Source organism: Vitis riparia, chromosome 4 (assembly GCF_004353265.1).
Source record: "Vitis riparia cultivar Riparia Gloire de Montpellier isolate 1030 chromosome 4, EGFV_Vit.rip_1.0, whole genome shotgun sequence".
NCBI classification, from domain to species: Eukaryota; Viridiplantae; Streptophyta; class Magnoliopsida; order Vitales; family Vitaceae; genus Vitis; species Vitis riparia.
In genome coordinates this window covers 3,267,771-3,295,205 of record NC_048434.1, presented here as the reverse complement: position 1 = coordinate 3,295,205, position 27,435 = coordinate 3,267,771, and the positions used below count along the sequence as shown (strand labels likewise).

The window sequence follows — 27,435 nt, the reverse complement described above, 5'->3', positions numbered from 1 at the left end:
GAGAGAGGAGAGCTTGCTGGGGAGGATTCGTGGAGGTCTTTGAGCTTCAGGAAGGGTATTCATTTAGCTGGAGAGGGAGGTCAGCTGAAGAGGAGAGATGGCTTGCTGATTTCTGGACAACCTAGCTGGAGACAATTATTTTCCAGGTATGTTTATTGTGGATTTCTCATTCTCTTCAACCGGTAAGTTTTTCTTCTCTTGTTTTTGTTGATTCTTGGATGATTTTTGGTTGTTTGGGAGTAAGCATGCACATATCTCTCTGTTTAATGTTTTTTTGTTGAAGACCCGTTTAGCTCTGTTTCAGCTTCCCCATGAGATATCTATAACCATGTTTTGATTTTTGTTTGGTACTCATTTGATTTCACCCACTCTCATGTGAGCTCATTGCAATATATATGAAATGAGACTTGTATGAGTTGATTTTTATTCCCATTATTTGTACTATGTTCTTGTTGTCTACCCTGTTTCTGATACCGTACCTGGAGTGCATTTATCTTCTCATCTCTGCCTATGGAAGCAAAGAATTACAGAGGACAGATGCTCAGTTGGGAGAGAGTATGCCTGACCTTGCTTCAGCCAAGGTTTTAGATGTCTTGAATGGTCAGCAGTGAGAATTTTCTGTATTTGAGAATATCTTAGGTGCTTATGTTTCAGCCCAGATATACCTAAACAGGAGTGTCCTGTTGGACCCCAGTATATTGAAGATCAAGGCTTCCACATGAGATCCGGTGCCATAGATGCCCGACATTGATCCCGTATAGAAAGGCAAGAGTGCAGAGTCATGGTGGGGTGCCGTAACCTCAGATAGGCAAGTTAATCAAAGGAATCAGTCTGTTGGGGGAATTGGGTCTCATGATGGCTGAAGCACTCGTGCACAGGAACCTGAAAGAACATCATCTGCGGATGGCAGTGCACATGCAATGGTGCGGCACACCCCAAATCCTCCGATTGGATTCAGCATCTTGAAAGCTGGTTTGTACAAATCAGTTCTATTGTCAATTTACAGCCCTTCAACTACCAGAGACTGCCATGATAATCGCTCTCATGATCCATCCTAGTGCTTTAAAATATGGACGAATTCCTTTGGTTCTAGATGGAGTTTGATCTCATTTCCAAAAGCATTGATAAGGCAAAGAGCTTGTCTGAAGGGGGAGCGACAGCATTAGTAGATGGAGATTGTGTCTTGCAGAGAAGTTCACCTCTTTCTGTTAAGTCCAAACATCCTGGGATGCAGGGTAGAATTGTTACTGTTGGCAGTCAAAATACAATTCCTAGCCTAGGTATTACTGGTAAAGAGGTTATAGCTACAGACAAGCAGCCACTACTTGCAAATGTTAGCTCAGCTGATGCTCGGGTGTACATGACTGAAGTTGTCTTACTTGCTGAAGTTTATGGATTTGGTTTGTCTAGGACGTCAGAATCCTATGGTCTAAAGTTTCCAAGAAAAGCTGAGGTGATGGATGACTATAAACTGGATGCTGCAGAATCTTTGGATGGTTCTCAAAGCTTTCAGCAACCTCACTCATCATTATCAGAAACATATGAAAACAGTCTTGCATTGGATAGCTTGCAGTTGGCTGGTGGATTACCATTTCCTTATAAAGTTCTTGTTACAAGTACCATTGTCTTGGAAGGTACGTCAGTGGGAATGTGTCTGTGGTTTCTGCTCCTGAGAATGCATTGAGTGATCAGCCTGAGTCGCTGCAGCAACTTGGAATGGACCTTTCTTTTTGTTCCAATGCTGATCTACGACCCATTGATTGAAATCCTTGCCAAACTCACTGGAATTCACCTGGGCAGCTGCAAAGCAAGCAAAGCTATCCTCGAATGACGCCGGCGGCTTGCCGCCGGCGGCGAAACGCCTCCGCCATCACCGGAATCTTGAGGAACTTGCTTCTCAAAACTCTCTAGTGCTATTTGAGTATGTTGCTTTTAAGAGAGAGGACTACTCAGGCTATAATAATAAGGGAGGAGCTGGTTCAAGCTGTGATGAGCCCTTCCATTTGGGGGCTTGCAGTACTCCCAAATCCAGATTCCTTCACTGCTATGAAAATGTCCAGAATCATGTGCTGATCAAGACTCAATAACATCCTTAATTTGCAGCAATTCTGATCTCAACCTGTTAAAATGTTGAAGCTCTGCAATCTGGCCGTGATGGATATGTATCTGCTGACCTTTGAAACAAGGCTCAAATGCTTAATGCCCGTCAAGAAGCTGAGGTTGTTTTCCACTTGACTGTTTCTTCCTCAATCTTGATCCTGAAGACACCGAGAATCGTAGCAATCGTGCGTTATGGAGCAGCCACTTGATCGCTTACTTAAAGTGGTTAAATCAATATCGCCAAAAACATTGAGTGCTTCTGTCCAGGAAATTGGCTCAATCAACAGCATGATTGACCGGATAGCCAGAACAGCAAACTTTAATGAATCTAAAGCTGCTATTTCTTTGGACTTAGTGGCTAATACTAGATATCATTTGCAAGTACAGAATCTTCGTGGGAGCCCTCCATCAGAAAAGATAAAACAGCCTCAGAAAAACATGACCAGATTCTAGCCAGCAGGTAAGGACACGTATAGGAAATTGATTTCTGAAGCGTTTGAAGATGGAGGGGTCATCTCAAGCATCTTGTCAATGTATTTGCTGCACCACATGTCCTGCTGTAGAGATGCTTCAGTCAAATGATCAGAATTCCATCATCATTGCTAGGGGATGTCAATATGTCTCTTTAGGCTTGAGACTCTTTTTGATGAGGGAAAAAGGAGTTGTCAGAGACGTTTAGCTGGCCATAATAAAAGAAGGAGGAAGACGCAGCCACACCACTGACCACTTATTGCTCACCCGGTCACAGGATCTCACCACGAAAATGCAGGCCAAGTTTCTCCACGCATGTCTGCCACTGCTGCCACAACTAGTCCCAATAGCAATCTCTCTATATCAGCCGCTGTACCTTCATTTTCTGCAGCACCCATTTTTACATTTGGCACCTCTGTGGCTCCATTAACTTCAGTTTCTCCAGTTCTGACGACTTCAGGTGTAGAATCTACAGACAAAGAAGCCAACACCAAGCAGGAAACAACCTTTGGCAATCCAACCAATGTTCCTTTTGGTGGCACATCTCCTGAAACTGCGAACATAGGAAGTGGCATTTTTGGGTTTAGCGATTCATCCTCCTCTTCAACTGCTAATAACCAGTCTCTTGGTCCTACTCCTTTTGGTGCTGGCAGTGGATCTTTGCTTTCCTGCCCAGACATCATCATCTCCTGCTGGGACAGGGATTGCATCCTCTACTCAGAGCATGCCCATTCAGTTTGGTTTGTCCACCTCATCTCCATTTGTGATGACTGATGCTGCACCTCTCAACTCTCTATTTGGTTCTTCAACTCCTGCCAAACTGTTTGGATTGAGCAGTAGCGGACTGAGCTCTTCAGTTTCCTTGTCTGAGGCCAGCACTTCTCTTAGCTCCACTAGTGGCATTACCTCCAGTGTGTTTAGTTCCAATTGGCCAACCACTAAATCTCCCATATTTGGTTCAACATCAACTGGGTTTCCTTTTAGAGGACCCTCAGCTTCAGTTGCTGGTAGCAACAGTGCACCTATGGTTTTTGGTTCCTCTACCAGTGCCTCATCAGTTAATATGTTCTCATTCAATCCATCTGCTGGCACTGCCTCCTTGTCATCATTCCCCTCACCACAGCCAAGTTTCCTTCCGTCAGGATGTCGCAAGTGATCCTCTACATGGACAGCGTGGATACTCTGAAGCTAGCTCCAAGAGCCCGTCCACCTCCTATTTTTCTAGAAGGTCATGAAACAGGTTGGGATAGAGACATTTTTTTCTGGTATCCGAGACTCAAATCATCCCCATCTTGCACAAAGAATCCAGAGGAGGCGTAGAGGTTCCCATGCATGGCCACCTTTGACCCAGGTGCCACTTCCCATTGTACCATCTTTAACTTTTCAAAATATTTTTCTAAACCTCATTTCTTCAAATAATTCCTAGGATTCTAGTTTGTTTAAAAATAATTTTAACTCTTTCATTGTACATCCTTAGCATTTTTTTAGGTTCCCGAAAATCCGTTTTCCAATGAAATTCATTGCCATTTTCTTCGGCATACACTTTTCACGACTTCCATGATTTTGAAACGTTTTAAAACAAGCAAGACTTTAATTTTGTAATTCCAATGAATGGAATTTATGAAATTAATTCATGCTAAAATAGATCGGGCTTTGGTGGGGGCCCAACATCAAATAAAATTTCTTTAAAATAAAAATGAATTTTGAGTGGAGTGTCATGCGTGCCTTTGATGATTTTGTACTCGATTTAGTGACATGTGAGCTATGTTCATGCTCTTTATTTTGCACTAACCCTCTTTCTTGAAAGCACATAGTGGTTCGCTGCTCAGGTACACACTCATCCTCGCTCTGGTTAGTCTATGTGCATTTTCTGATACTCATATGTGCATGTTTGATTCGAGTATTCATTGATTTATTCATCCATTGCCATGTAAGCTTCATTTTATTAGTAGAGACCCGTCTTTAGGGACTTAGAGGGGTGCTACGGTCTTTACCGTACCTTCCCGATAAGTAACCTGACCCCCGAACCCGACCCGGTTTTTCACAGACCGCCTTTTCCAAAATAAGGAGTCACACTTAGGGTTTTTCTTTCTTATTTTGTTTACCCTTTAAAAATAAAACAAAAATAAGTGGCGACTCCAAGTCATTTTTGAATAATCAATAAAAAATCAATTTTTTAAATAAAAATCGAGCTCGCCATCGAGTGGGAAACGCATTGAGCACGAAATGCGGGGTCCACATACACCTTATTTAAATTTTTCCTATTTTTTAATTTCGTTTCATTAATTTAATTACAAATTTACATGTCATCCATTTCAAGTAAGTTCATAAAACCTTTGAAGAAAAAAAAATTAAAATATTTACTAAAATAAAGTTACAAATGCCCTTTCACTGGCTACAGGCATAGCCGGTGGTGGTCTACTCTCTACACGTTCAACTTGAGAAGAGAGGTGTAAATAGATGGCAAGTTTCAATTAACGATATCCAGGTGGGCGTGCATACGCCGTTGATAAACACCCAAGATGCTCGACATTTAAACTCAAGGCGACACGTATAAACTCCCTAGCGTTTGAAAGAATCCGACCGTTTCATTTCCCTATCTCAAATTCTGATCTTCAATTGAGGATTTTCCTTTTTCTTGTTGCAGTCTACAAATTCTACTGATTCTGTTTGTTCACCGTCGACCTCTTCTTTGGTTCTCTCTCTCAATTGATTCTGTTAGTTTTTTCATTTCAAGCTTGGGTAAGGATTTATTCTTTCTTTTTTTTTTTGTAATTTTTATTTTATTTTTTATTTTTATGTTTAATTTGATTGAAATTTGTGGCTTTGATGTTCATGTTTGATTTAATTAGGTATGAATTTGATAATGAATTTTGGAATGCTATTCATCATTTATGTGTTTCTGGTATGTAACCTTTCCCCAAATGATCAACTTTTGATCTTTTTGTAGTCGAATTTACAGAAATTAGGGTTCTTGAATTTTAGGTTTCGGATTTTTTGCAACCTAAAATTTTTTAAATTTTCCTATGCTTGCTCAATGAGAAAATGTGGGAAAAGGAAAGAATTTAGGGTTTTTATTTTATATTTCGATAGTTTGCAACCTGAAAAAACCAAAATTTTTGAGCATTTATGACTGCTTTGTCTCAGTTGAGTGATAATTTTTTTTTCTAAGGAGAAAACATGGAAGAATAAAATTTTCACAGGTTCTTTTTCTTCGATTTTCTTGGCGACTGAGATTAATGGTTGCTTTAAATTGGTAACAATTTATTAAGAATTTAATCATTCAATCTCAACAATTGCTTTAAATTGCTTCAAATTTTGACTGCTGCTTAATTAGAAAAATGTGATATTTTTGTGAACCAGTAACTGGATGCTGATATTGTTTGGTTGGGGTGTTCTTGTGTGGGTACTCAGAAAGGATGAGGAACAGGAGGGGAAAGGAGAGGAAATTGCTTAAAAATCTAATATTTCAGATTAACCAAATGCAAAATCAGCTTCTGTTTGAACACTGACAGAGAAATTGGAAAAGGAAAGAAATTAGTCTTTTAAATTTTGTATTTTCGTATTCCGGGGCCTAAAATATAAACTTTGAGGCTATTCAATTATTTCGGTGATGTTTGGATACACTTCCTAGGCCTATTCAACTATCTAGGTGATGTTTGGATACACTTCCAATTTTTTATTTTTAAAAATAGAAACTCTTTTATCAAATATAATAATTCTTATAAAAAAAGCAGAAATTTATTTTATGTTCTTAAACACAACTTTCAAAATTAAAAAAATTTTTGAAAATGAAATTTTTTTACTTCAATTTAAAAAATTTTAAATAGTGTTTTTACATATACAAGCTGTGTACCTAATTTTTATATGAATTCATACATTTTGTATCTGACTTCCTATTTTTAAAAACAAAGATAGGAAATGTATCCAGAGATTCCAAACATGCACTTAATTAGCTGATTTATATATATATATATATATATTTGGGAAAAAGATTACAAACTTTGAAATAGAATTGAATTTTTATTTTGTTCTGTTTTTTTTTCCTGCCTTTTCTCAGTAACCAAATGGAAGTTAGTTTAAATTTGTAAGACAGTGTGCTCATGAATTTACCATTGAATCCCATTTCTACAAGCTTTGGGTCTCAAATCCCACTGTATTTAATTCTAAATATTTGAAACTGCATCTTTTTATTCTTGTGAAATTTCTAGCAAACTAGTTTTAATATTTTAGTTCTCTACAGATAATTGGATTTGGTTGAATATCAGTATCCATTTGGTTGAATAGAACTGGATTTGATTTGTAATTCTAGGTCCAGGAATTCAGGAATCTCGTTTGCTGCATATTGTATTTGGCTGGATACTGAGATTCATTTGTTTGAATAGAACTGTAAACTGGGATTCATTTGTTTGAATTGAAGTGGATTTGAGTTGAAATTCTAAATCCGGGAATTCAAGACTCTAGGTTTTGTTAGTTATGTTTGTGAATTTGGGGGTCTGGAATTTAAGTTCAATTCCAGAGTTAGTGGGAAGCAAACGACCAAATAATGGAATTGGATTTGGAACCTCCAATTTTAATTCCAAGGCCCCAATTTCACACAACCAAATGCAGCTTTAGCCACTTATAGAAGCATTAAATTGATCATTTCGTTTAGTCTGAGCCTATTCTTTGATTCATGTGCTCACCAGTAATAGGCTTCAATTGAACTGGTGTACCTTGTTTTTCCCCTAAACCAAATCAGATGATATGTAATTCAGAAAAATCCATTTATCTTTATGGTTTTTGAATTTCTTTTTTGTCTTTGAGCTGTTTCATCTTTTCCTACTAATTTTCTGTATCATTCTTTTAAGATTCTGATTTTGTTCATCTCTGTTTGTTCTCTTTTAGCTAGTGACGACTTCATCCTGAAAAAGGAAGCTCCTCCTACTTTTAGGAGGTTATAACAGTTTAGGGAACATATTCTGGAGAGGATTTTTCATGTGTGGCAGTTGGAGCCCACAGCTTCATCATTCTGTCAAAAACTATGGAATGTGCTGAGGAAACAAATTCTTCATTCGTTGGGGTCAGTGATGGTTTTCAGAAAATGCAACCTCTTTCTGGGTAATTGTCCAGAACCACCCAAAGTCTAGCTCTTGTTATGTCCTCTCATCATTTTCATGTTCCTTTCTATGCTGCTATTCCTTTGAATGTTTTTTTTTATTACTGCTAAGATTTTTTTTCTTTCTAACTTTACATTTCCCTTTTTGCTAGACAAGTTTGTTTTGATCTTGAAACATGGGATTAATTATTCTAGTTTTTCACATCTCTCGGTAGACGATTTTGTACATGGCACTTGTTTGTAAAAACCTGTATGGTGGCTATGAATCTTGATGTAGTTGTGTAGGCGTTTGGTGCTTGCACTACCAACCTGCATTTCTTTACCAGTTCTTTTAGCTCTTTCAAAGTTAAAACACATATTCTTAATCACACTTGGCACCTTCTGCTAAAGTTCACATTTTTACATTGGGACTGCTGTATTGATCTCCTGCAATATAGGGTCTACGAGGTTCCATTTTGTGTACTTTCCATACGGTGTATAGGTTTACTTAGAATTTTGGAGGTTCCATTTGTTTAGTTCTTTGTTTTTAGGAGGATTTCTCATCCTTCTTTTGTACTTTTTAAATCCTTATTTAATATATATAGGGTCTATGAGGGCATTGAATGAATTTTCCAATTATTCACCGAGAGACAGCTTCTTCTAATGATTTTTTTTCTATTAATCTAGAACTAAACTGAAAAATTTCACCTCAAGTTGAAAGTATTCTACTTAATTTGTGCAGGTCATGTACCTCAAATTGAGTATGTGGCCCTTAATTTAGAAAAAAAATGATTTTTCCAAATGTAAAATTTCCTGAGTGAAGAATATCTAACATATCAGTTGTAAACACATGAGATTCTAGATTTTTTTATTGTTGAAAAATTAGGATTGTATGTTCAACTATATTCGTTTTGTCAGCCCCCACCCCCTTTCTCTCTCCTCCTCTGTCTCACTCCACACTTACATGCACAAATATCAGTAATTATTCATTCAATATTTGTAATCTGACTATAATGTTATGCTGCTCTTTCTCAGGAGGACCAGGGGTCCGATGAGACGTTCCACAACAGGAAAATGGACGGTTGAAGAGGTAAATGCTTACTCATCAAAATTAGGTATCTTTCCAATTTAGCGGTGTTACTCTCTTGTCCTAGAAATATGTACCATTATATTTATATGGAGTGCTGTCATGAGTTAACTTCATGATATGGTGTGTTGGAGAAGTTTATCGCATTAATTTTTCTTTTGATTTTCGACATGTCTCTAGGATCTATTCCTATTTTGTCTACTATTTGATCTAGTTTAAGGAAAGAGCATGGCAATCATGGCCACATAAAATTATCTACTTTATGAGATTCATGTCAACTCCAGTTGCATAGAGAATCTTGGTTTTATTCTATCTTCATATATTACATGAGGTTGCCCATGGCACAGTTTGGATTTTCCAGTGTCTTTTTCTTTTTCTTTTTTGGTGGGGTGGGGAGGTTGTTAAGAACTATATTCCACTCAAATTACTTTCTATATGAGTATTTCTTGTAGTTATAGAATGCCCTTTAAGGTATGATTTTATCTGAACACAGCATATATCTCTGTCAATTGATACTGAGTTTGCCTTCTCTATGTATGTCCTAATTTTTTTGTGGGTTGATATAATCAATAATTACATTCGTTCTCCTGCTTCGTTTTTTAATTTTTCAAGTTTTAAGCCCATCTGGACAAAGCAGGTTTTCTTGCTTTCAGGACTTGCTCCTTTGCTTCAGTAACTGGATTCAAAATGACTCTGTGTTTAAACATTTTTGCTACTGGATTTGTTAGTGATCTTGTATCTTAAAATTGTTGGTCCATTGTGTTTGGTGATGTTTACTTTGATTAGCATATAAATGCATGCTTGGATCAGTACCTAAACGTATACTTGTCGTATTTCTTTGGTTTGTATTTTTGTGGTTTCTTTTTCATTTTTGAATTCAGGATGACATGCTGCGTGAGGCTGTTCAGTGTTATAAAGGAAAGAATTGGAAAAAAATAGGTATGTCTGTGTTCTGATATTGCCTGTAGCATTCAACAAATCTTGCACCTTAACTATCACTCATTAGTCATGCTTCAGTCCATGTAGTGTTCTAGAATGGTATAATTACAAAATAGATATTAAGAAGTAAATAATTTCATTAACATTTATATTCTAATCAATGCTACCCATGTGTCTAATTGTACACCTGATTTTGATCAATACTTTGATTCATTCCAACATGCTTTGATACCTATTTTCCAATCAACCAACATTGAATCTATATCATTTTGCTTGTGATTTCTAACTAAAAGGAGGATATTTCTAAATCATTCAGCAGTTGCGTAGAGCTTCCAGATCACTGTATTATTTCCACATGAATTCTGTTTGATTGACAGTTCACAAGAGTTTGGCTAGTAGATTCTCAATAAAATGTTTTCGTTATTGCTTTGAGGTAATGCTGCTCCTCAAATAATTTTATGTTTGAGAAATTATCCCAATCCCCTTTGGCATATAAGTTATTTAAAAAATGTTTCAAATATTTGTTTGCCCATTTGTATGCTACTCACTTTCTATTATTCATGCGGGTCCTTTTCTGTTTCCTTGGCATGATTCTACTAGGTATATTTGGTAGATCATTGAGACACGCTTAAGGGTTTTTTTCCCCCATTCGGACATCTTTGTTGTTGGACCTTCTTAGGGGTGGATTAGCCTAAATAAAGTAGACTTGCCCCCTATACCCCCCACCCTGACTATTTGGGGTGGCAACATGAATCTTTCCCTCCCTTATGGTTTTGTCCTAGGATATTTTTGTTTAGTGTAGGCTGTTATTTCTTAATCTCATTGCATTAGCCCAAGTTGAATTTTTTGTTTTTTGATAGACAACAGAATCATGTATTAAGAACTGCCAAAAAAAGGGGGTTCACCCCACATATGCAGGAAGTATGCCCAGAACAGCCTAAAGAAAGCAACAAACAAAGACTAAGTTAGCCTACAAAAACTGAGCATAGCTAACCATAATAAAGAGCATCTAAGACATTCAAAATAGAGGGGTTCTCCATACTCCGTTGTCCCAATGTTTCAACCATCTTTTTGTCCTTGCTGCGCATAGAGATGCCACGATTGAGGAAATGTGGGATCAAGATTCGGGCCAAGGAGAGTGGAATCTTGTTTTTGAAAGGGACTTTAATGACTGGGAGTTGGACATGGTTGGTGATTTGCTCCATACTTTGAGGGGTCATAGGCCTTCACTGGGGGATGACTCTGTTAACTGGAGGCAAGGAAGAAATGGCTTTTTCAGGGTTAAAGATGCTTATAGGCTGTTGGATAAACCTAATGACATAGTGTTTCCCGCAAAGAAAATATGGGTGGATAGGGTGCCAACTAAAGTCTGTTTTTTTGCTTGGGAGGCCACTTGGGAGAAGGTGCTCACTCTGGATAGGCTTCAGATTAGAGGGGTGCAACTTCCAAATTGTTGTTTTTTGTGTGGCTGTGAAGAAGAGAATGTAAATCATATTCTTTTACACTGTATAGTGACTAGAGTCCTTTGGGATATTATTTTTGGGTTGATAGATATCAAGTGGGTCCTCCCAGAAACTGTAAAGGAGACTCTTATCTCCTGGAGGGGCTCATTTGTAGGGAAGAAAAGGAAAAAGATTTGGAAATCCATTCCGTTGTGTATTTTTTGGACGGTTTGGAAGGAGAGGAATAGATTAGCTTTTAGGGGGGGTGAGTTGAATATTCAGAGATTAAAGATTTCTTTTGTTTGTAACCTATGGAATTGGGCCAAAGTGTATTTAGATGAGGAGTCTTTCTCCCTTATAGGTTTTTTGGAGTGGATAGCTTCCACTTGAGGGGAGGTAGTTCTTTCTGGTCCTTTTCTTTTTTGGGCTGTAGCCAGCTTGTATACTCCCTATATGCTTTGTGGCGTTTAACCTTTTTAATGAAAATCTTGCTTACTTATCAAAAAAAATAGAGGGGTTCTCCAACTCCAGAGAATCCTGAGACCACTCTAAAAGCGGCCGTATGAAAAGATCCTTTAATCTTTGATCTGAAAGCTCTTCATCGAAAGTCCTTAGGTGGCATTTTTTCCGAATACACCAAAATAAGCAAACTGGAGCCAAGTGCCAAACTGTTCTTTTCTTCTTATCTGGCTCCTTCAAGTTGAATTTTATCACTTATTGATGCAGTCATTCATCTTCCTTGCACAACACCAAACAACTTAATCCAATTCTCTGCCATCTCATACTCAATATAGGTGCTCTGACTTGTCGTGCATTATACATAACACACATCATTTTACCTGTAAAGTTGTGTTGCTTGCAGTGGAATGTTTAAAGGATCGAACTGTGATACAGTGCCAACATAGGTGGCAGAAGGTTTTGAATCCAGAAATTGTCAAAGGTTCTTGGACAAAAGAGGTGAAGCATTATGGGTGTTTCTGGTTCCCATGTCAATTCCTTACATCAGTAATTGTTTGCCAACATTTCCTTTGACTTGAAGTATTTGAATATTCTTCTTGTGATTTATAACTTTACCTAACTTCTTCATGTAACATATGGACAGGAGGATGAAAAAATGATGAAATTGGTGAAAATATATGGACCAAAGAAATGGTCCAACATTGCCAAGCATTTACCTGGACGCATTGGAAAACAATGCCGGGAAAGGTATCATTAGAGAACTTATCTTTGGTTTTGGGTGGCTTCTGTTTATTTTATAGCTTCTTCAATTCAAAATTACTTTCTGAAAGGATTAAATGTGAAGTTAACAAATTTTAAGTTGGTTACATGTTTACTTGCCAGTAATAACATGGGAAGCTTCATTCTATACTTCATATAGTGTGTTAATTAAGGAACTTGTCTGACAACTGTAGCAAGTAATCCTGAGATAGTTTCTTCTTTGAGCTGTGGAAATGATTTGGTCTTCAAAACCAGGATGTTCAGTTCATGCACTTCAAATTCCAACAAGCACAGACTAGTCCTTGAGAAAGAAGCAACGGAGTATTAACTATCCTATAAATTGGAGGAAAACATACCATAGTTGTTGAAGTAGTGTCTGGGGAAGGAAGGATGCACTGCAAATGCATCATGGTAACCAACATAAATTCACAAGTTTTTATGTTGAAGAGATAGGAATAGGAACTTTATTGGAATTGAAATGTCAAAGACTTGGAATTCTGAAATGTCCCTATTCATAATTTTCTCATCTCATTCATGGACTGACAGTCTTGTACAATTTTAGTTTGAGATCACAGTTGGAGCCGGCAGCCAGGTTCGCTACAATCAGGTGAAGTAAGATGGTATAATAGCCAATTTGAACTTGGGAAGAGATGGGTTGGTTTCCCATTTTGTCTTTATGGTTCTATAGCTTAGAGTTTCTTTGAAGAAAGAGGAAGGAGGAGGAATGAGTGGAGAAGGAAAAACATGTGTGGCGAGAAGGTTCCTCTTACCTTATATACTTTTTCTAAGTAAAGAAACATGAGAGAGAAGGGTTACTTTCACACTTTGGAGGCTAAACATGTTCTAAGTTAAAGTAGTACTTATCTGATATATAAAATGACAAATCAACACCCCATCATAAGCTAGTGCAATGATACATAAATGCCTAGCTTGCTCAAAATAATTTGAAAATTAACACATGCTAATCCTTTAGTCAAATTGTTCATCAATATTCAACTTCTCCTATATAATGCTTCTACATGACAATATGCTTTGACTTGTCATGTTAAATGGGGTCGTGAGTAACATTGATAGCAGCCTTGTCAAAGTTAAGCCTTGTAGGTTCATTAGAGATAAACCAATACCACAAGTCATAAATCTAAATATGCATTAGCACTTGATTTGGGAACTATTAATATTTCCTTTTCAAGTTACAAGATTGCCTTGTACAAATGTCCAGTGTAAAGAAGTGAATCTCCCAAATGTGACAGCCCCTGCACAATCTGAATGTGAATAAGATTTTATCCTTGCAAATAAGAAATTGTTCCTTAGCACAAGTTTAAAATATCAAAGAATCCTGTAATTTGCCTTTAAGCAAGATTTTCTTTAGTCATGCATAAATTGATTAGTTTAGGACCTGGAGAGTGTAACAAATATCAGGTTGTGTGTGTGGGAGATAGATTATTTATCCCCCTGGACTTAATAACACAACATCGTCTTCTTTTATGACCTTTGAGTTTGTACATTTGTTGTATACACAGGTCCATGGCCTAACATTCTGCTCATCTCTAAAAGGTCAATGATATAATGCTTTTTTGTTTTGTTTTTGTTTCTGTTATTTTTTTGGGCTGTTGATGAAAATGGAGATACCTTTCATAGATTTAGCCATCTTGACCTTAAGTTAAGCAAATTTAGGTGGTGTTTAGATTTTTTATTTAATTCTAAATGGAACTTGAAACATTTTTTTGATAAATAAATAGAACTTAAAAACTAAATAGTGCTTAATAGTGTTAAGTATTAAGTTGTTTGTTTTTTTTAATATTTTCTTTCTATTAAGTATTAAGAAGTAAAGAAAAACAAACAGGTTATTTTTAGCATTTAGAAAAAGTCAAATATTTTGACTTTTTCTATTCAGTCAAAAATTTAAGAAATAAGTAATAAGTTAGTAAAAAAACAAATTATCTAAAATTTGAAAGCAAGTTGCTTTCAACAAAAAGTTAAAAAAACAAATAACACCTTAATCTCTCAATCCTTTTCTCAAATTCTCTAGCCACATTTACCTTTTACTTCTGCATCTTATATTAGCGTCATTCATTAGGAAATCATTTTTAATATATTCTCTTTTTTGCCTATTGAAAAAAAAAATCATTCATTAGGAAATCATCAAAAGGTAAAAATAAAAAAAAAAAATGGCAGAGGCCTCTGCTGCTGAGGTCTTGATGAACAAGCTATTGTCATATGGTTCCACTTGTGGCCACATTTTAGATCAGTTTATTAAACCTTTTGAACCATAATCTTCAAAGAGACTGCTTTAACCATTACAAGGCTTTGTTTAAGTTGCACTTCTTCATTTCTCTAAGGGGAAATGTGAAATCTGGAGAAAGCTCATGCAGACTTAATCCAAATTTCTATGTCGAAACATATTCTCCTTACTTTTTTTTTTATCAGAAATACAAGGCCACCTATTCCTGCCATTAATTTGTTTCTTTTTTTTTTTTTCCAATGGTAACCCCACAGTAAAATATAATTTTTTTATAAATGATTTCTAATGATATTGTGTTGAAAAATTATTAAAATAATAAAGATATACCAAATCGCACAACTGCCATCATGCAGTCACCAACATTACCTCATCACGTCCACAACATTGCATGTTGCCCAGTCCTAATTTTAACACAAACGTGCACATGTCCCTCAACACTACCATCTGGTGTTGCAACCCAACATATATATTGGGCATTGGAAAGAAAATTATAATTCTCTTCAGAGTTTAAAGATATCAGTACCTTTTGTTTATAAATCCAAATTGTCAGAGAATTGATTTTTTGTCTCTATTCTGTTATTAATTCTCCAACTATGCAAACGACCATTTTTTGTCTAGAGGGTGCAGCACTATTTATATGTTTGTATATTATTGTTTTATATTTCTTCTTCCTTTCATCGTATAGGGAAAAAATATCTGCTGCCTTTTCACCCATATTTAAATACACTTGTTTGCTTAGGTGGCATAACCATCTGAATCCGGCCATCAACAAGGAGGCATGGACTGAGGAAGAGGACTTGGCTTTAATGCATGCTCATCAGATACATGGGAACAAGTGGGCAGAATTAACAAAGTTTTTGCCTGGAAGGTACTATACATTTTTTTAAGGAAAGGCCATGATATCCCATCATTTCTCTTGGAATCAGAGTTTGCACAAATATTTTCTCCTTCCATACACATTTATTTTCAACTGTTTTGCGAATGTGTTCCTTCCTTCTCTTTTTGGCAGGTGTTTGTGCTTTCTTATACAAATTTTATCGAGAATTCTATGTGTACTTATTTTTACACTAAAACTTGTCGTTTACCCTTGTGAGTTTTTGAAATATTTGTGCTTGTGTCCCCATCAGGACAGATAATGCAATTAAAAATCATTGGAATTGCTCAGTGAAAAAGAAAATGGACAAATACATGGCATCAGGTCTACTTGCACAGTTCAAAAGCCTGCCTGATGTCAATCATCAAAACCACTCACTGCATTCATTGTCTTTGGGAGTGCAAGATAGCAATGGAAATGACAGTGGTGTAGAACATGGAAAAGAAACAGAGGAAATTACTGACTATGCTAAAACTTCAACTGCTATCGACTACTCTCAATCTGCAAATAGGACAGCTAATGCAGTTCCATCTACAAGAGAAGAATTCCAAATGAATGAGGAGTCAATCCAAGGGAAGGGGCAGCATATTAGTCTAGTATCAGATTCCAACCGATGTCACAACTCTGCTGAAGGTGTCAGTTTTTCCCTTCCAGAAATGCCTGACCAACCCAGATTCTCCAAGGTCCCTGGGAAAAATTTATCATATGATGCTGGAACATTTGAAAGTAGGGATTGGCAGTTTGTTTTGCAAGAATTAACTAATATTTCTTCACTTGATCTGGGCCAGGACTTGATCAAGGTATCAAAACATTGTATATGTGCTAGTGGAAACCATGAAATGCTACCTGTTTCAGTACTAAACGCTGTGGGGTTAACTTCTAGTGTAATGCAAAATGTGGAGGCTTGTTCTGATCAGCCTGTAAACATGCTGATTTCTAAATGTGATTGCTGCCCAGTCATTTTCCCTGAGGCAGAGAATCATGAATGTCTTTCCTTCAGAGATCATTTAGACTGCTCAGCTATCTGTAATTTGGATGGGTGTACAGATTCATTACATTATCAATCCTCTAACTCTCAAAGCTCTGAAATTTCAGAAACCTTAGCTTCACAATCAATTCATCCTCTGAGATCTGAACTGTTGGGAACTTCAAGCTGTCAAACTTCTCTGCCTGTTTCACTTCCTGATGATGATAGTACACCAATATTTGGTAGTGAACCCAATCATTTAAATGATGCTTCACTTGGAACTACAGAACAGGAGCCTGTTACATGTTCACAGGCTGGTTTTATCCATACCAATGACTCTGCTAGTTCCCCTTGTGATAATGGTACAGATAGCTTTGGTCCGCATATCCAATCAGACAACAAGGAATCTTCAAGATCAGTTCATTTGGATGCTTTTGTCTCAGGGCCATCAGATATCATGAAAAATTTTCTTTCCACAGATGAAAAACCAATCATGCATACTGAACAAATAGATTCAGGAGACATATTTAATGAGACTTGTTGTTTTCCAAGCTTGGATGTTCCTTTCTTCAGCTGCGACCTTATAGAATCTGATAGCAGTCACCAGCAAGAATATAGTCCTCTTGGTGTCCGGAAACTGATGATGTCTCCTATGGACTGCTTTTCTCCACTTGGGTTATGGGATTCACCATCTCAGGATGTCAGTCATGAAACTGATCTGAAGAATGCTGCCAAAACCTTTGCATCCTCACCACACATTTTGAAGAAGCGACACCATGAGTTGTTGACACCTTCATCACAAAAAAGATGTGAAAAAAAACTTGGGAATGCCATGAATCATGGGTTATATTGCACAAATAGCTTGACAAGAGATTTTTCTTGTTTAGATTTGATGCTTGGTGAGAAAGGTGACAAAGCATCTTTCGTTTCTCCAAAAAATATCCAGAAAAAGAACTCCAGATCTTGCATGGAAGACAAAGAAAATTTGAGTTGTGCACCTGAAAGAAAAAAAGAATGGAGAAATGATGCTGCACTTTCAAACCATGCAATTCCAGGGATGAACTTTGATCGAAGTTGTCCCTCACACAAGATAGAGAAAAGTTCCAATGTTCTTGCTGCTGAAGCTAAAGTTGATGCTGATGCTGCTGTCAAAGTTGTGAGTTCAATTTTTTTGGCATTAGTTTTGTATACATCAAATTGATGCTGACTCTATAGTTATTTACTTGCCTGAATTCTTTTATCAAATGATAATGTTTATGATTGGTAGAATTCCCTAATCACATTATGAAGAATTTCTCTTCATATGGGGGTCAAACTGTTTCCATTAAATCAGCCTTCATATTGGGTTTGTATGCAATTTATTCTGAATTGTTTTCTAACTACCTTGTTAACATTTTCTCTGCTCTAGTCAGTATCTTGGAATTTTTGACATATTAAATATTTAAATACACACACACACACACACACACACATATGTGTGTGTGTGTGCGTGTAGAACTGAATGAGTCCTTGAAAAGGACGTGGCTGAATGAATTTGTTGACTGTTTGGAGTCCAGCTCTCGTAGTGGAACCTTTCTTTCCCAGGGCCCTGTAAGCCTTTCTGTCCTGCTTTGATCCCTCTACCTATTGATCTAAACCCTGCTAAAAAATATGCTTCAAATGCCTCTTTGATTTTTCAAAAAGAAAGTAGTAGTCTTCCCTGGTTTCACAGTGCAGATACTCCTTTGAATCCTTATGTATTATGCATATGTGTGTGTGTGTGTGTGTATGTGTGGTAAGTACTTACCTATGTATCCATGGCAACAATACCAAATAGCAAGTGGATCGGTATTGCTGCCCATCCTGTCTGTATGATTCTCTAAATCAAATGTTTGCTTAAAAGGAATAAGGATATAAGGATCGATTTTACAAAAAAAAGAACAAGGATATAATGATCAGATGACTTTTAATATCATATTAATGTATGATTTGACTTTCACATTATAAATTGGAGGGGGGCATCTATTTTATGCCTGATGAGACATGGGTTATTTTCTCAGGTGAAACAATCTTCTGGAATCCTTGTTGAAGACAAGAATGACCTTTCATCATTCTCTCCTGATAGAGTTGTACATAAAATGAACAGAGTTCTATGTCCTAGTGCTAGAACTCCAGAAAGTCCAAATTCTAGACAGTTGGAGGAGATTGTTCATTCTGAATTCTTATCTGGAAATTCCTCAACTGCTCATGGAAAGAAGAATGGTAGTTGTTCAGGTTCAGTTACACCTGTCAAATCTGCTCCTTCATTAACTCCACTCAAGATCATGTCTGGAAGCTCTGGGAGTGATGCTGGTATTGACAGCATGTACGTTTGGAAAATCTTTTCCTTCTGCTATTTTTTCATTGTACTTGTTGAGTATATAGCATTCCTATCATGTGAGCGAGTTTTATTAAGTTAAACTGTAGGAGATGCTCTATTACATCAAGAACATTTCTTTTGTTGTGTATGAGGGCACCATTCTGTGAAATTGGACAATTTAATTTTAGTTCTATCCATATTTAGAAGTTGATTTCTCATATATTGTATGTCCAAACTTAGAATATCTGTTGATTAATTGTCTCTCTTCTCTTCTATTACTAAGACAATATCAGTTGCCCTTGATTATCTCTTATGATTTGCATGGCCAATTTCATCCAGGTTCTGTGAAACTCCTTACAAAAGAGGAAGTGAATCTCCTTCAGTACTGAATTCCCCATGGTTTATTAGCTCTTTCCTTCCTGGCCTAAGAACCGGCACAAACATAACAACTGAGGTATTAAATTTTTGGTAAAATTAATTAATCCTACATATGTTATTTGTTTTTTTTTTAATTCTTTCTTTTTATTCCATTTCAGTTGATGATTGAAATTTCTTGCAGGATATAAGGAATTTTATGAGCCCTGGCGGAGGAAGCTATGATGCCATTGGGCTGATGGGACACTTCAACGATGTAGCTGACTGCCCAAGAAGTTTCGGGGAGTGAGAGTCCTGAACGGATGTAAGAGGAAAGGCGAACATCTGGATGGTAACCAAAAGAACAAATATTGGCCCAAATAATTAGCAGTAGAAATTTTCTCATTGGGTTTCATATTTCTTGGTATGAATGCTTGCTTAAATTTTTGAAAGAACTCTTTTTGTTTTTCTTTTTCCTATAACTTAAATATCTGGCTCAGGTAGAGTACCAGAATTCAGTGATATTGCTACAGACATTCTAATGCATTTTAGAGTCCAGAGGTACTACTAATACATTTTATTCTGTTGGTCTAGTCTGTTTGTGCAACATAAGGCCAACCCAATAGTGGGCCATCATTCAGTTGCCAGACATAAGTGGTGATTAGAAGGACCCAAGCTCCAAGTAACTTACTGCTGTGGAAGCACTGCCATTCGTCTTCCCAAACATAGGTCCTGAAATTCACAAACAAAAGGCAGGAAACAGCATTCAATTCTTTTGTTAATTTTCTGATAGACAATAGATTGCAGGAAAGGCAAATAATTTAGTGTTAAATGTTTCGAAACAACGATTGAACCTTTTCCTGCTATTGAAAACAAAGAAGGATTTGAGGTTTTTGGGATTGAATAGAGTCGTTCAAAAAACTGTACAGTTGTTCCAACTGTTCCTTACCAAAGAAAGGTTAATTGGAAGCCAACTAAGCCTTTCTTTTTTTGTGAAAAGTTTAACCTAAGACCAATTATGAGTCTAAACTAAAACGTACAAAAGGTTAAAACCCATTGAACCCATCAAATAGAAAAGCTTAAACCTCTTGTAAAACATATATCAAAAACCTAAGAAGGCCTAAAAGGACTTAAAACTCATTAACACCATTAAATATTTGGAGTTTAAGCCTCAACAAACTCAATGCTATGCCTTAAGGCTGTAAGCCTCAACAGAGTGAGATGAGCTTAAATTACCTTGTATTGAGGCTATACAATGTTTAAATTCAGCTAATTAATTTTTCCCAACCTTGTAAAGAAAAAGAACCAAAACAAATTTCAACTAGCTATGTTTGCAATGCATGTGAATAAAAACTTGAGACAAATAGCTTGACATTGAAATATGCATTTTGGAATAGTTTGTGGTGATGTTATTAAGTAGTGTTGTCACACTAAATATTGATATAATATATGTGATTCTATAGTTATTATCCCTTCGAGGTAGTAACTTGGAAACATATTGTCATGAATTGGAGCCTTGTACTTCAAAAGGGAAAAGAAAGTTCATATATAAACAAGGATCAAAATTAAATTAAAAGGCACCTTACTGAGGAGATGCTAGTATGGTAAAGAAAATAGTATATAAGTAACACCTAAATTCTAAAGAATAAGAAACAAAGCAAGAAAAAGGAAATCAAACACTATACACTGTTGAAAAGATGGAGTTTTCCAAACTATCAATAGGTCAAGGAAATAAATAGTTCCACTCTCCAAAGATTATCAACCATACAGAAAGATTTATAGAAGATATGTTTGTGCTTCATATCTGAAAGCTTTAACTAGAATATATAAGCTTCCTCTCCTTTCATAAACCCTAGAAGACACTTAAAGAGGTTGTTTTCCACACTAAAGAAAACTCCTGTTGATGAAATTCTCATGCTAAATAAAAAAATAATCCTTTATTGAAATAGGAAAGCAACAAAACCTATAAAACATATGCAACCCAGCAGTGAATATAAAGATAATTCATTGAGAATTATTTTCACATGCAACATCAAATCACCACAACCCTTCCCTTTCTGATGAGTAGTCTAAATTGAAGAACTTCTCCTAGACAATTTCCTTGATAGCGAAATCAACCTTCATGGAGCTTCCAAGCGCCAGACTTCCATTGCTGGAAAAGAAAGAATCTTAGTGAAAGCAACTTGTAGAAGGTTTTAACTTAAGAAACTCCCACCTTTAGATAAATGTTAAACCAACCTATCCTTCATATGCCCTTACTAACTCGAAAACATTGAATACAAGAGATGAATGACCCCACAAACCTAAAATTCCTTTGTATCATGAAATCTCCTAAGAAACCTAGGATCTTGATGCCCCAATACTCCACCACCTGTTAATAACTCACTAACATCGTTTCTCTATATAAAGCAATTTTAAACAAATTGAGGAAAAATGATCTCTTAAAGATAATTCCCTATACTAAACATGAGAACAAAACTTAGTTCTCACCTCATTTACTTGGAGAGGTGTTAGTAGGAGCATAAAATCAAATCATCACTTCTAATTGCTTTACAAAAACCTAATCGAAAAGTCTTATTGGCCTATTGAAAATCTCAACCACTTCTCTCTCTCTCTCTCTCTCACACACACACACACACACACACTCTTAGATTGTGTTTGGATGATAAATATAAATGCAAGGTAAACCATTCAAACAATTATCCTTGGGTAGATATGTGGAAGAAGGCTTCCATATGCATAAATGGGTGGATCACTTTAATTTAGTCTTCCCTTTCATATCCCTATGTATTATTCATGTACTTTTGGGTCCCTATTAGGGTAAGCCTCTAGAATGGAGAGAAGTTGAAGAACCTTCTTGTGCCAAGTAACCAGGAAAAAAAAATGCAATTCCATTAGATGGAGTTGAGTGTGTAGGCTTGAATTATGAAACTCTCTATTAATGGATAGTTGTGACATCTTTTTGACTCATTATAGTATAATGCTATCAGAAGTATTTATAAGCTACACATTGATGGCTAAGATATCAACTTTATGGCTAAGAAGGAAATTATTATCCTTGGAAAACCATCTCTCAGGACTATTATTACTTTATTTGTCATGCTTATTATTTCTTTCCAAATTTGCTTTTCTAAGACTTAAATTTTTGGTGACAACTTATTAATTATGAAATGGACAACTTCTTCCCATCTTTCACATAGAAGGGCTTGTACCTTAGTCCTCACTGGGCTATCATTCTCTAGAATTTTTTTATTGCCATATCTATGAGCCATAGTCTTATCTTTTTACCTTGACTTTATTTTGAAGTTTTATTGCCTCTAAAAGTTAGAGCTCTTGTTTGGCTAGTGGCTAACATGAAGATTATGAGAATGATAATCTCAACTCTTGAACACTAATTTTGTGTTTAAGAATAGAGGACAAATGACCATATTTTTTTGTCCTCATTTCTATTGCATTGGACTTCTTGTAAATGTTCTTTTGTTTTGTTTGGTGTTTTATGGACTTTCCCTATGCCAAGAGATATGAATATGTTGTTTATTGACTTTTAAGAGGAGGCCTAATAGTAGGGTTTTATAGCAGAGGGCCACGTAATAATGGGCTTTTTTAGTTACTTTTTAGGTGATTCTACTCGAAAGGAATTTTCAGATCTTTGAGGATGAGATTATGGTTGATGATGACTTGTGGATTAATATTTGTTATCTTACTTATTTTTAGGTGGTTGTTTCCAAGATATTCTTTGGTGTTCCTATTGGTATTATCTTATTAGATTGAAAAATGATTGGCTTCTCTTCTAGAAGGAGAGTTATTATCAAGGTTTAATGAATATACATCATTAGTCTATCACTTCAATGCATAAGTTATAGCTGAACATGATATCAAAGCTTTGGTTAATTAGAGGTCTTGAATTCAAGTCTTTCCATTTATTTATTCCCCCTATCCATTTATTTGTAATCCATTGTAAGTGATTTGCCTCTTCACGTTTGGATAGGGTTGCATGTGAGATTGGTGTTACCATGGTAGACATTATTAATCCATTACCTAAGAGCTTAAATTTTAAGCAAAATTAGTAGCCTACCACAACCTATAGGTTTTCCTAAAGCTTAAATTTGACAATTGTTCTTAGGTAAACCATGGAAGATGGATTCTAGGAGCTTGTTCCTAGACCATAAAAGTAGTGTAGTTAGGATTTTCCTTGAGTTGTAATGGTTTATAAGATGGTATTTTTTTGGTGGAGAGGGACTTAGTGACATTTTTTGTTGTATGTCCCAAGATAGTAGATGACCTCAAAGATGAAATTATGGATATACCATATTTGTTGTTTCTTTTGGAAGATTGGCTTGCTTCCTTGCATAGAAATCTAGCTAAGACACTTCTTGTGTCCTCATAGGACTCAAACTAGGAAGCAAATAGTTTGGCTAATAGATAGGCACCTTGTATGAAGAGTTTTTAAGGGATTTCCTTCCTTCTATGTTTTGTTAGGTCTTTCTTGGGATTTAGTTGTTTGTTTCTACGAATTGCCTTTCCTAGTCTCCCCCATTTCCCCTGTTTGCAATTTTCTTGAAGAATATCTCTTTCATCTTTATGTTTTGTTTCCTCATTTAAAAGGTGTCATTTTTTAGAAATTGACTCATGGGAATCAAATGGAAGTATCTAAAAGAAAAATATTTGTTTATACATTTAAAATTGCTTGTATATCAAACCATAATAAATTGCTAGCATATGTCATAAACATAATTGGGTAGAAATTAATACTGAACATATATATCAAATTGAATTTAAAGCTAGTATTGTTTTATTTCAAAATTTTAATTAATAAAGCAATTAATAAATTTACCACATGCTCTCACATAAAAAGAACCTCATATAATTCTTATAAAATATGATGATAGTTTGTCTTCTAGATCCATTCTCAATATTACTCCTTTGTAGCCTGCACGTATCTAGGAGTCAGATTCTTTTTAACTCCAAGATTTAGGATACAGAGAATCAACTAAAAAGGATCCAAAATTTAGATATCGATGCAAAGATACAACATAGTAAAGGAAAAGGAAAAGGTTAATTTAAACGATATTTTCTCCTGCATCCTTTTTCCCTTTTATATATGTAATCAAGAACCCTAGTTGATCTAGAGCCAATCTTAGTCTGTTGACATTGTGATTTTCTGTGTGATTCTTTTATTGTCACGTTAAGCATCAGCAGCGTCCATGCATAAGCAGGTTGATCCTTAGGGTTGAGAATTTGGCACAAGAAGTACCTCTTCAGATTTTTATGGCACATGTCCTGATCTTCATAATGAATAACTTATTTTTTTGTCTTCAACACAACCTGGAAAATCAATTGCCTGATCTAGAAAAGCTATCTTGTTACTGTTTAATCATGGCTTGAGATTTCTATACTTGACTTTTGAGCTTAGGTTATTGAGCTAAATAATGTTCAAATTGCTGTTTTCATGATATTTCTACCTTACAATTTTGCCTATGGAATGCCAAACTTGGTTATCCTGGCTAATACAAAGTTTACTTGTCCAATGCTGTTAAAATGTTGAACACTTCTGATTTTCTAAGGAAAAAAGATTTAGAGTATTTTATTTGATTCTCTCATGTATCCTTGCTGCACAGGAAACACATTTCATTCTTCTTTTGTTGTTGGGACTTGGGACTAAGGAGAGGGTAGAGGTGGAAATTTTCAATTCAACTGTTTCTGGTGGCCCTGAATCAAGTTTTCCATTTGAGATCTTAGACTATATTTATTACTGGATGGTTCTGCGTATTGTTTGCATGTTTCTGTTTTTGTAACAAAGTGGTCATAAATGTAACAAAATATTGGTTTTGTCACTTTTAGAAGCATGGGTCTAATAATGATGAAAAAGGATTCGTGTAGAGTCTAATATTTGGAATAATGCTCCGCTGAGTTTATTTTATTCTGATTTTTTTTAAGGTTCTATGAAGATGGTAAGATCACTCCTTTCTATCGGAGCAATTCAAGATGGTGCAGCTTAACACATGCATTACGTTTCAGTTCTGTTGGAACAAGAGGGACTGGTTTTGGAGAATTACTTCCATACCTTAGAATCTGTAACTGGTAAGCACAAAATTCTGTATTTTTTAAATTGGAATTGCTTTTTGAGAAGTTTTGTTTACATTGCATGCTATTGAGTATTCTGTGTTTCCCCAGATAATACAGAATCTCATTATTGAGTAGTATGAGCTACAGACTGGGTTTTTTTCAGGATTGTTGGAGACGGTTAAGGAGGATTTTCTGAGTTTTTTCAGAATTTACTAACAATGGAGCCAATACAACTTTCATCACTCTTTATGAAAGTTTGGTAACGAGTCCATATAAGATCATAGCCAAGGTGTTGTCCCATCTCTTTATGAGAAGGTACTAGATGAGACCATTCATCTTTCTTAATGAGGCTTTGTTGAGGGTAGACAGATTTTAGATGTAGTCTTTTCTGCAAATGAAAAAATGGATGAGAAAAGAAGCTTAGGAGAGGAGGGGGTCGTCTTCAAGATTAACTTTGGAAAGGCATATGATTATGTGGATTGAGGTCTTCAAAACCATGGTTTAGAAAGAAGAGGTTTCAATCCAAAATGAAGGTCATGGATTTGTTAGTGCTTTAGTTAGTTTTTCTGTTTTAGTAGTGGAAGTGCCCAGAGGGTGGGTTAAGGCAACAAGAGGAAAAAGGTAATATAACCCACTTTCACCATTTCTTTTTGCTATTATGGCAGATTATTGAGTAGATTAATGCTTTATCTGAGGATAGTGACACTCCAATACACGCTTTATAGCATACAATAATATGCTTTGTCTGCCATTCTCTAATATAATTTGGAAATAGTTTACTTACTTGCAGTTTGAGGAGATTGAGTTTTGTAAGAGGGAGGGAGAGAGGGCACCAACAAGGAAACAAGATAGGTTATGTTTTTAAAGAACATTTCAATCATTCCTGTTACTGGGGATAGGGAAGGAACTAATCACAAAAAAGCAGTATTTCTCTCTCTTTCATTTGATAATTTAGAGATTAAAAATGTTGGAAGGAGTAGCAGAAATGGAGGAGATGGCCAGTTAAAGCTCTTGAGCTTGCCATGTTTTAATTGCAAATTTGTTGTCGACATGTTTAATTAAACTCGTCTCCCCTGTTCCCCTGTTTTTGTTTTTTCTCCCCAATTTTTTCAGAGAAAATTAAGATATGTACATGCACTTTTTCTCAATTCTTCTTTTGGGCATTTGAAAATGATGGCAACAATAGGAGCCTTCCAACATCTGTCATCTCTTCATTATTCATCTAGTCTTCATTAAGACCTTCGTACTTTCACGTATGTAATACTCACCCAGTCTTTTATTTTGCATCCATATCAAATTTATAAAGCTCGCTCGTTTTTCAGGTGTAGCATGCAGTTTTGATTACACTATCTGCATTGCTTTTCGGGTTTCTGTGTGTCATATGCTCATCCAATCTGTTGTTTTGTGTTCATATCAAATTTATATTGATTTTATATATATATATAAAATTATTTTATATCAAATTCAGTCTGTGTTTCACCCAACTGATACCTTCAACTCATCATTTTGTTTTTTTTTTTTTTTTTCATTTTCCTTTTAATGGTAGCCTTATTATTATTATGGAGAAAAGATTTAGGCTATGTTTGGTTTCAGAACAATAACTTTATAATACATAAACTTCTACCTAATTTTAATGGTATTTGTTTTTTTTTTTTTTCATAATGAAACTAAATATGAGATAATCATTTTTCTTAATATTTCTTTTATTTCCTTAGTACCTTTTGGAAATAAAATATAATCTCGAGTTAACATTGATATGAAGATATCTTTTCATTGAATTTGAATTTGATGAAAGTATAATGCATTGGTCATTTTTTTCATCTCATGCATTTTGAAGCATTATTTAAAATATTACTTACAAACAAGATATTGTATCCAGGTTGCAAATTCCACAAATTCATCAAGGCATAAGATGATTAAGGCTGCAAATTCTACAAAGAAAAGCCAAAAGGAAGGGTGTACAAAAGCTATGGATTGGGCACATCAACATGAGGCTCCAAATATATTTGTATTAGTTTTTCCTTTTGGACCAGCTTTGTTGAGTTGAGGAGACTATAATCTCTCACACTTTGGTTGCTATTTAATTTGATGTAATGCATTGTTGTAAACTCATATATTTCGTTGGGTTATTTGATTAAAATGGATGAAATGTTCTCGATTTGTAAACTTCTCTACTTTTTTTCTTAGAGATAGTATAAAGTTTGGCTTTGAAGTTAATTGAATGTGTAAATACTCTACTTTGTAATTTCTTTTCATAAAA

General features: G+C 35.7%; 1 protein-coding gene across 5 annotated transcripts; it reads left to right on the top strand.

Moving 5' to 3' along the window:
* Positions 1 to 27,341, top strand: LOC117913096 (transcription factor MYB3R-1-like). 5 transcript variants are annotated; one of them, XM_034828011.1, is made up of 15 exons: positions 1 to 146; positions 4,973 to 5,122; positions 5,219 to 5,313; positions 7,459 to 7,671; positions 8,684 to 8,738; positions 9,617 to 9,674; positions 11,979 to 12,121; positions 12,219 to 12,322; positions 15,316 to 15,444; positions 15,704 to 17,573; positions 18,457 to 18,761; positions 19,095 to 19,209; positions 19,315 to 19,461; positions 25,047 to 25,190; positions 27,055 to 27,341. In XM_034828011.1, exons 4-13 carry the CDS (start codon positions 7,595 to 7,597, stop codon positions 19,417 to 19,419), a joined length of 2,961 nt encoding a protein of 986 aa, XP_034683902.1. In that variant the 5' UTR covers positions 1 to 146; positions 4,973 to 5,122; positions 5,219 to 5,313; positions 7,459 to 7,594; the 3' UTR covers positions 19,420 to 19,461; positions 25,047 to 25,190; positions 27,055 to 27,341. The 5 variants fall into 5 exon arrangements, with proteins under 5 accessions (XP_034683902.1, XP_034683901.1, XP_034683903.1 ...); XM_034828010.1 differs by lacking the exon at positions 1 to 146 and adding an exon at positions 3,847 to 3,922; XM_034828012.1 differs by lacking the exons at positions 1 to 146; positions 4,973 to 5,122 and adding an exon at positions 5,424 to 5,476 and having other exon boundaries at positions 5,132 to 5,313.
* Positions 27,342 to 27,435: the final 94 nt, after the last annotated feature.

Bases quoted from the DNA above. Each gene is read 5' to 3' on its own strand.
- LOC117913096 (XM_034828011.1), top strand. From the start codon at position 7,595: ATGGAATGTGCTGAGGAAACAAATTCTTCATTCGTTGGGGTCAGTGAT. The intron at 8,739-9,616 runs GTAAATGCTTAC...TTTTGAATTCAG, and splicing joins GAAAATGGACGGTTGAAGAG to GATGACATGCTGCGTGAGGC. The intron at 17,574-18,456 runs GTGAGTTCAATT...TTATTTTCTCAG, and splicing joins CTGATGCTGCTGTCAAAGTT to GTGAAACAATCTTCTGGAAT.